The sequence below is a fragment of the Morus notabilis genome, unplaced genomic scaffold, assembly GCF_000414095.1.
Source record: "Morus notabilis unplaced genomic scaffold, ASM41409v2 Scaffold1008, whole genome shotgun sequence".
NCBI lineage: Eukaryota > Viridiplantae > Streptophyta > Magnoliopsida > Rosales > Moraceae > Morus > Morus notabilis.
The window spans coordinates 199,564-208,907 of record NW_010367831.1 but is presented as its reverse complement, the minus strand read 5'-3'; the positions used below and the strand labels follow the sequence as shown (position 1 = coordinate 208,907).

Genomic DNA, 9,344 nt, shown 5'->3' with positions numbered 1-9,344 from the left:
GCGGGGCGGGGGCGGCCGGAGAGGGGAAGAAAAGAGAGTGAAGGGAAGAGAGAGAGAGAGAAGAAGGGAAGAGAGAGAGAGAGAGAAGGGAAGAGAGAGAAAAGAGGGCCGGTGGCGGCGAGGGGAAGAAGAGGCAGAGGGAGAGAGACTTAATAGGAGAGAGATAGAAAGTGGCGGGAGAAAATGAAGAGGAAGAAGATAGGGTATATTAGATCAGACTTATTTGCGACGACATTGTCGTCGCAAATAAGTTTGAAAATGTTGTCGCAAATAATCATTAATTCCCGCGCTTGGTTTTGGTGAAATCTTGAAAAGATTATTTGCGACGACAAAGAGAAAATGTCGTCGTAAATAATATGAAATTATTTACGACGACTTTATCGTCGCAAATAAATGGAAAATGTCGTCGCAAATAATCATTTTTTCCGCGTTTAGTTTTTTGGTGAAATCTTGAAAAGATTATTTGTGACGACAAAGAGATAAAGTCGTCGCAAATAATATGAAATTATTTGCGACGACTTTGTCGTCGCAAATAAAGGAAAAATGTCGTCGCAAAAAATGGATTACCTTGGCGGCAAAATTCCGCGCCATTAAAATTTGCGCCCCAAAATTATTTGCGACGACATTTGAGTTATTAGCGACGATATTTAGGTTATTAACGACGACATGGTTATTTTTTTAAACGGGGAGTAACTGCGACGACATGTCGTCGTAAATATTTTATTACTTGCGACGACATTTGTCGTCGCAAAAAATGTCGTCGTAAATGACTTTTTTTGTTGTAGTGGCTGCAATATCTATATCTATTTGGGATCACAAGTCATATCATAACTGGATGATGAAATATTCTACATTCATTACAAGAGAAAGTAAAAATGAAGCAATTACCATTAATTATATCTATATCTACATTCTAAGCAATGTACCTCCATGAATAGTCCAAGATATATAGCTCGTCCCAATATTAAAAGAAAGATCTCGTTAATTTTACCGATTCGAGTTTTACTACAGTAAAAAGCTCTCAGAAACAGTCACATTTAACTTTTTTACTACAGTAAAAAGCTCTCATATAAAGTCACATCTCAACTCGAATTAAAACTCAAATCAACAAACTAAATGAGTTGAAAAATTATAAAATATGCTCTCAGAAGCACAAACTAGAAGTATCACACATATAATGTGTAATTGTTTTAGGACTAACAAGGAAATTTGTTTAGTTTTACATTTTCTCACGTAACACTGCTAAATATTGTTAATAATATATGTATATATACACACACATATATATCTTTCAAGTTTTTAGTGTTTTACATTTTGTTATGTGACAACACTAGTTGATAGGTGCTGAATAACATGAGCTGATTTTATTATTAGCTCAAGACTACTACATGTAGGAGGTTGAGCTTACACATTGCAATAAATGATTTATATATAGTCTATAAACTAGTACTTCTTGTAGATTTCAAATAAATGCATGTGTTATACTTGCTTGGTCAATTCTTTTTTTTTTTTTTTAGGTATTAGATTAATAATTTCTTCCTATCTATATGGTTGAAATTTATGATAATAAGGGGGAAGGAATCAGGACAGTTGATTCAGAAAATTTAAAAAATAAAAATAGGAGTAATGTTGATAAATTGGATCTGACAATACCCCGACCAGCAAGCATGGGACTTGTTTAACGCTCTGGCACTAATTAAGATGCATCATTTTTTTTATTCTCTCTCTATATATAGTTTCTGATCTACATCCAAAATTCAACGGCCTTGATCCGTCTACGTGTGCTTGCCAGTCCCCTGCAGCATAAGTGGGTTCGTTTGGTATATGAATTTATATGAGTTATAACCATTAGTTTTAATATGACTTTTGAAAATCAAATTTTTTATAAAAGAAAAAAGTTGTAGAAGAATCAAAATCATAAATTTAAACTCATAAAAAATTTATATACTAAACATATCCTAAAATTCGGTATCCATATTTGAATCTCGAGCCAACTCATTAAAATTAAGATAAGATGTACGCCAAAAAAAAAAAAAAAAAAAAAAAAAAGGAAAAAAACCTACACTAAATTGATTACTATATTATGTCCTAATTGGTGTACATTATTTAAAGCTCATTAAAAATCAGTAATATTTGACATCACAACTCATCATTAAGAAAAAAAAATAATGATCACTACCAATGATTTTTTAAACAAAATTGACAGGGGACTATTAGAATCTTTTTGCCATAATCCTTGGTTTCAAAATTGAAGAATGAAATTCTAATTAATCCAAAATGTATATGCTAATACTTAGAATAATCACTAAGATGATGCATAGAATTTCTTATCTACATATGAATCAGCTTAATATAAATTGTGATGTCGCTATAGCCATTGATACATGATTTTGAAGCTTTAAATATTGATCTTTATATATATATATATATATATATAAAGTTAACTGCATACATGTAATACACTATTAGAAAAGGTCCAAAAAACACATAAAAGTAGCACTACTACCTTATTAAGAATAGCACTCTTCATCTAAAAAAAATTTATATATAACTTTATTGGGGAATAAAATATACTTTTTTACGCCTAAAAAATATATACACCCTCTTTTTTGTTGAAAATAAAAAATAAAAAAAATAAAAAAAGCGAAGCCAGTCTGCGTCACACTACTAGGCAACTGAATTGACCAGGATCACCCCCCACAAAAGTCAAAAGAAACACAACCATAAAGGGTATAGAAGTCATTTCCCATCACCAAAGCCCTACAAAATACGCTGGACTCACCTCGTTCAACTTTAGCTGCAAAAAACACCTTATTTTAGAAGCCGTCCAAATCTCTCTGTTCACCTAAATTACCCGGAGACTTTCTCTCTCCGGCGACACAACCAACCCACATATACATACACCACTTTCTCTCTCTAACCTCCACGTAACATATTCTTCTTTCACTTCCATGGAGGATGTCTGCTTTATAACCTAGCCCAACTAGTTTTTCTTATTAAGCTTTTTCCTTTTTGGTCTCCGGTGAAAGTGAAAGTCGCCGGAATCCGGTGACGGAGCTGGGTAGAAGCGGTCGTGGTATGATGGGATTTTGTATATGCCCGTTGGAGACGCCGGCGAGGTTGCTGTGGAGCACAAGTTTTTTCCGTCACAAGCTCATGATCTTCTAATACAAACTTTCCACACCCCCATTAAAAAAGAATAAAGCGTCAAATTAATCTTCCACTTACTAAGACACCCACGTAGGACTCTTCTTCTGTGACTATCGACGGCAAAGGTCGCCGGAGATCTCACACAGAATACACAGACAAAGAGAGAGAAAAAAAAGATAAGCTAAGGAGAGAGAAAGTAGTGATCAGGATGGAATCCGGCCGTCTTTTCTTTGACCCCACGTCCGCCTGCCATGGTGGTAACATGTTGTTCCTTGGAAATGGTGATTCCGTTTTTCGAGGTACTCTTCGCTGTATTTTTTTTTTTTAATGTTAGTATTTTTTTTTTTAGAGAAATTTCAACTAGGAAATGTTTTTTATTTTGGATATGAACATTGTTTAAACTGTTTCAACCGTGTAATTTATGAATCATTAGCGGAAGTATATAATCGCTCTTATTCACAATTCAGATAGTTAAAAATTTAATTGATAACAATAGTATTACTGCCTAGTGATAGTGAAAAATAATAGTTCTTATCGGTTATATTTTTATTGGTTAGATTTGTTGTTCTAATTGTTAAATTTTTTGTTTTAAATAATTATTATGTGTCCGTTTAGAAAGTATACTCAAATCATGATTTGAGTTTCTTAATGAAAATTTTGTGAGAGATGAAATTTTAGAATTTAAAATCTTTATGGGTAAAAAAATTATAGCAGAATCATGATTTACCTTTGAGTATAGTTTTCAAACAACTCATGTGTGATCTGACATGTGAAAAACATGCAATACCAAATCCTAGCCATAGAATTTCCATGTTTGTTTTTGTAAATATTTTCTCTCTCAATTATATCAAAAATAAACTGAAAGTAAATAAGAATCCAGTGAAATTTCAACCATATGTATAGATTTTTTTTTTTTTTTTTGCCATGGAATTTCGCGACGGTATAAATTCGAAGATTATTTTATTTATTTTCTTACACTAAGTTGAAGGTGTTTACTTTCTTGATTTTTGATACGTTTCATCAAGCATTTAGATTTCATATTTCATCTATATATATCCTTACTATCTTTTTATTTTTGCTGCGATCTATGATCTTTACTATCTTACATGTACTTAATCTCATGGATTATGCATCTTTTGATTTGTTTGATGTTTGTTTCTTGGATTATTATGATGTTTTAGCCTTGATATACATTTAATTAGTTTGGAAGTTGGGGTTGTTAATTGAAGGGCCAAGATCGTCAATCATGAGCATGGAGGAGAGCTCGAAAAGAAGGCCTTTCTTCAGCTCGCCGGAGGATCTCTACGATGAGGAATATTACGACGAGCAGTTGCCGGAGAAGAAGCGCCGCCTCACTCCCGAACAGGTTAGAGTAATTAATTACTAATTAATCACCTTAATTACCCCCACCAAATAAATTACTGCACGCATAAATATACTTGATCAATTGCACAAGTATATTCTTGCTCCATCACCTTCATCATATATATATTCCACGTCCCTCATGTCTTGGTAAACAAAGTATATAAATAGATATTTACATGATCAAATATTCCTTGATGATAACTGACATGACCTAGCATATTCAATATTTTCATGATCTCCTTTATTCTTAGCCCTTGTCATGGGCATCTTATAAAATCGAAGCAATCCATACATTGAATACTAGTAGTCATAAAAAGTGAAAAAACATCAGAATAAGAATAATTTATACAAATTTGTTAATCTTCTTTTTATCATGTTGTTGAGTTGTTTAATATTCTATCTATTTGGAGCCGATCATTGCTCAGTTTTCATCTGTCATGAAGATATGTTGGAAAAAGAACAACTTATAATAGAAACCTTTTTGTCAAAATATTTTGGCCTTTTATTAGGAGATGAGTGGACAACATATAGCTAGCAATATCATTTGAATATTTGTTGTCTTTTTTTTTTTTTATTTCGTTGGATTCCCTTGGTAGTTAATTAGCTCCACAAATACCATTTAGCATACATAACAAAAGTTACCTCTCCTGTATATTGGTAATTTTAGTTCAATCAAATTATGAAGATGATCATTTGGTTTCTGCGTTGTTAGTGTTCAATTCTTTTGTATATATATATATAACTTGTATATGTGCAATATTGTACTTATAGGTTCATTTGCTGGAGAAGAGCTTTGAGGCAGAGAACAAACTGGAGCCGGAGAGAAAAACCCAGCTGGCCAAGAAGCTGGGGCTGCAGTCTAGACAGGTGGCTGTGTGGTTCCAAAACCGCCGTGCTCGGTGGAAGACGAAGCAGCTCGAAAGGGATTATGATCTTCTCAAATCTACTTATGACTCCCTTTTGGCAAATTTTGACTCAATTCACAAGGAGAATGAGAAGCTCAAAGCTGAGGTATATATTTGTTTACTAGTACAAATTGTGCCCCACACAATTTATATCAATATACCATATTACCAATCATATTACGTGAGCACTAAGAAAATCTACAAATTTTGTATGTTCTCTTTTCATTTTTAAAATGATTGAATGCGACTTTTTCTTCAGGCGTGCACACTTCTTAAAGTATTTTATGTGTAGGTAATAGACTTATATGATCAGTACTTTGATTGTGTAAAATATGTATGTGAAAACAGTCGAAATGTTTTTAGAAAATCATTCAGACGTTAGATAAATTGATTGCTGACGCTTCTGTCGCTACAAAATTCTAAGCTTTAGATAATAACTTGGTGTCGTTTTCAAAACTTTACATCATACTCTAGTGGACACTTGGTCTAAGCAGCTGATTGGAAGTTGCGTGTGGTCCTTATTTTTATAGAGTTCTACCTTACAAGCAAAGAGACATGTGTATGATCTTATTTTGAGGTCAAATTCAGCATCTGTTCTTAACCCCACCTTGGTTTTAAAAAGATTTACTTTCAAGTTTTAAAAGGTCTCATTGCGAATATACCTTTGGTAGCTTTCTCGCAATATTCCCTCTCTCTTTAAAAAAAAAATAAAAATAAATAAAATTCACAAATGGGTACTTCTGTAACTTCACCAACCACACCTTGCTTTCTCTTTCATAGCTTATATATATATATATATATATATATATCCCATGCAAGTGTCTTGTTACATGATGATCAATACACATATCTATATCTATATATGTAATTGAAAAGAGCTGTAATATCAATTTTTATCCTTTTTCTTTTTTACCAACTCAGGTAACAGTAAGTTGTAACTTTTTCGCTAGTAAATACAATTTTTAATATAGTTAACAAGAGGTAACATACATATCAGATCAGTAGATACTAAAAAGTAGAGATTCTTAATATTGTTTAGATTAATAATAATTAGCAAGTAGCACTGAAAATCTAGGATCAATTAGTCTAATATTTTATATATCATGACGCTGATGAAAAATATTACTCATAAATTAATTACATCGTTGAATATCACTCTCTCATTAATAGATACGATTATTAGTATAATTATAAGTTGACATCCGTGACACATGACATTTAAAAGTCGAGATTTTTAATATTAATAGAAAAATAAATACGAAGTAAGTCTAGGATCACTTATATATCATGATGGTGATGACTAGTATTGCGCATAAATTATTTACACCGTTACAGGTTGCTTCTTTGACGGAGAAACTTCAGGCTAAGGAGGAAGGCGCCGGAGCGCCGCCTCCGGCACAGAAGTCAGAATCTCTTGCCGGAGACATGACTGAAATTATGGGACTCCAGTTCGGCGTGAAGGCTGAGGACCGGCTGAGCACAGGTAGTGGTGGAAGCGCGGTGGTGGACGAGGAAGGTCCGCAGCTTGTGGACAGCGGTGACTCCTACTTTCAGAGTGTCCAGTACCCCGGTTGCATGGGCACGGTGGACGGCGTGCATTCGGAAGAAGACGACGGCAGCGATGACGGTCGGAGCTACTTCCCGGATGTGTTCGCAGCCGCCGAGCAGCAGCAGGAGGGCGAGAATTTGGAGTGTTGGTGGGTTTGGTCTTAAGAAGTGTTGTTGAGATTGTTGTCACTAGTAACACTATAATATGTGTACTACTCTACATAATATGGTTGGGTGTGTTTATGTCTCATTGTAACATGTTATGATATGTCACTGTTGATCCGTTAATAGGTAGTTGCTTCAGGAACATGCAAGAAGTTTTATTTCGCAATCACATAATGGACAGAAATTAAGATGTAATACAGTCCCTTGTAATTGCTGAGATCTCCAAAGATGGATCTATGGATAATGAATAAATTAATAAAATAATAATTGTGTTTCGGTCAACGGTTGTTTTTTCTTTTTTAATTTCTACTATATATATGACTCCCACAATTCTTTCATTTTTTGTTATTTATTTTTCTTGATATATTAAGGGTCCGTTTAGTTCGCTGATTCGAGTTGAGATATGACTTTATGTGAGAGTTTTTTACTGTAGCTAAAAAGTTAAATGTGACTGTTTTTTAGAGCTTTTTACTGTAACAAAACTCGAATTCTAAACTCGGAGCCTAAGTGTCGGCAGGTTGTTGGTTAAGAAGGAAATAAAAATAAAAAAAATAAAAAAAGGAAAAGAAATTATGTAAGTGCACCTTACATGGAGGTCACTATATTCCCTTTGATTAAAATAATGTGGGAAATACTGAGAGCAAATTTTGAATGGTTCTTGCAAATGGGTGTTTGTACATGGAAAAAGAAAATATTATGTCTTAACCTATGCTACTTTGAATTGTCCTTATTATCCTTATAATTAAAATTTCTTCTCTAAAGCTTATGAAAATGAGTTGGAAGTAAAATATGGACGGCTGAAAATTGATGCGAGAGGATGCAATAGAAGGGAAAACAAAAACATGTGTGCGGAAGTTGACTGCTGAAGAGCAATGTGGCTTGATAAGGAATGGCATATCTTATACACATCAAGTTGTAGAATCCAGCAACTGTCTGAAAAAGCTTTTGAAAAATTGATGGATCGAAACAGCTTAAAAGACTTTACTATCCAAGACAGAAAACAAGTTATTCCCCTTGTGTTTTGTGTGCGGCAGTGGATGTGGATAACACCACCAATAAGAGTTTCACAACATGGGATGAGAATACCATTTTCAAAATTCTCCCGCAAACAATTGACTTCTTCTCAAGTTCCTATTCGCTATGCATGGTTGGACAGAAGACTAGGTCTTTGAGAGACCAAAAAAAGACACGAATTTCCTCTAGAATAAATAATAGCTCGGAGAAAATGATGGGATAAACAACATTTTTTTCGTTAACAAACCTATGGCATTTTCTCAGAAAGGTTAAGCAACTCTTTTTCTTTTTTTAATTCTTTGTTTACCGATTCAATGAATTTTTCACCCAAAAAAAAAAAAATACCCAATTGAGCATACACTAATCTGACATTTGAGATACCGAACCTCAAAGCAGCTAAACATCTATTTTCGAGTAGATCCAAAGTTGGGAACTATGGAAAATGATAGATTAGCTTAGATCCACCAATGTGATTCTTTTTTTTTTTTTTTTTTTTTGGCCACACTTCCAATGTGATTCTTAGCTCTACTCAACGGGCACCTATGAAAAGTAGATAGGGGCAAGACAAAAGCACAAAACAAGAGTGCATGCCTAATATGCTGGATTAACATAGTGAGAAAACTGTTGTAGCTAGTGAGAAAACTATGGGTGCCCACCAGCTTTGGAAGCCAAAATGGAAGTAATAGGCGAGGTGGGCCCACAATGCCACTCGGAGAAAACACTTCATGTGCTTGGTTGTGACCCCACGTCAGGAACCCACTTCCAAGTTCCAACCTGCTATTAAAACCCCATTAGAATTTGTCCTTCGCACTCTGCCCCACTTCTTTATCGCCTCTTTGTCCTGTCCTATGTTCCAGTGGCATACTTCTATTGAAAACGCATTCCCTGCTTTATACAAATATAATTGCCCAATAAAAGTGGTTTCAGGAGACTACGATTTTAGCATCAAATAGACTTTTGTGTAGGGCCCAATTGAGAACTGGCACGTAGCATTTCATGAGAATAACCGTATCTCAAAAGCTAGTCACTACCATTAAGAAAGTATTGAGATTACGGGGGACTATTCACAATCTGAAACCGATTAGTCCCTATTAATTCAAAGAGGAAATTTTAATGAAAAGGCACCGATAATATATGATGCAAAAGGTATGCAATTCAATTCGTTAACAGTATGCAACTTGAGCACAAAACTGGCAG

At 34.2% G+C, this 9,344-nt stretch overlaps 1 protein-coding gene across 1 annotated transcript; it reads left to right on the top strand.

Moving 5' to 3' along the window:
* Window positions 1-2,808: 2,808 nt before the first annotated feature.
* Window positions 2,809-7,410, top strand: LOC21391788 (homeobox-leucine zipper protein HAT5). Its single transcript, XM_010113459.2, has 4 exons — window positions 2,809-3,449; window positions 4,380-4,516; window positions 5,287-5,526; window positions 6,756-7,410. Exons 1-4 carry the CDS (start codon window positions 3,359-3,361, stop codon window positions 7,131-7,133), a joined length of 846 nt encoding a protein of 281 aa, XP_010111761.1. The 5' UTR covers window positions 2,809-3,358; the 3' UTR covers window positions 7,134-7,410.
* The last annotated feature ends 1,934 nt before the right edge of the window (window positions 7,411-9,344 follow it).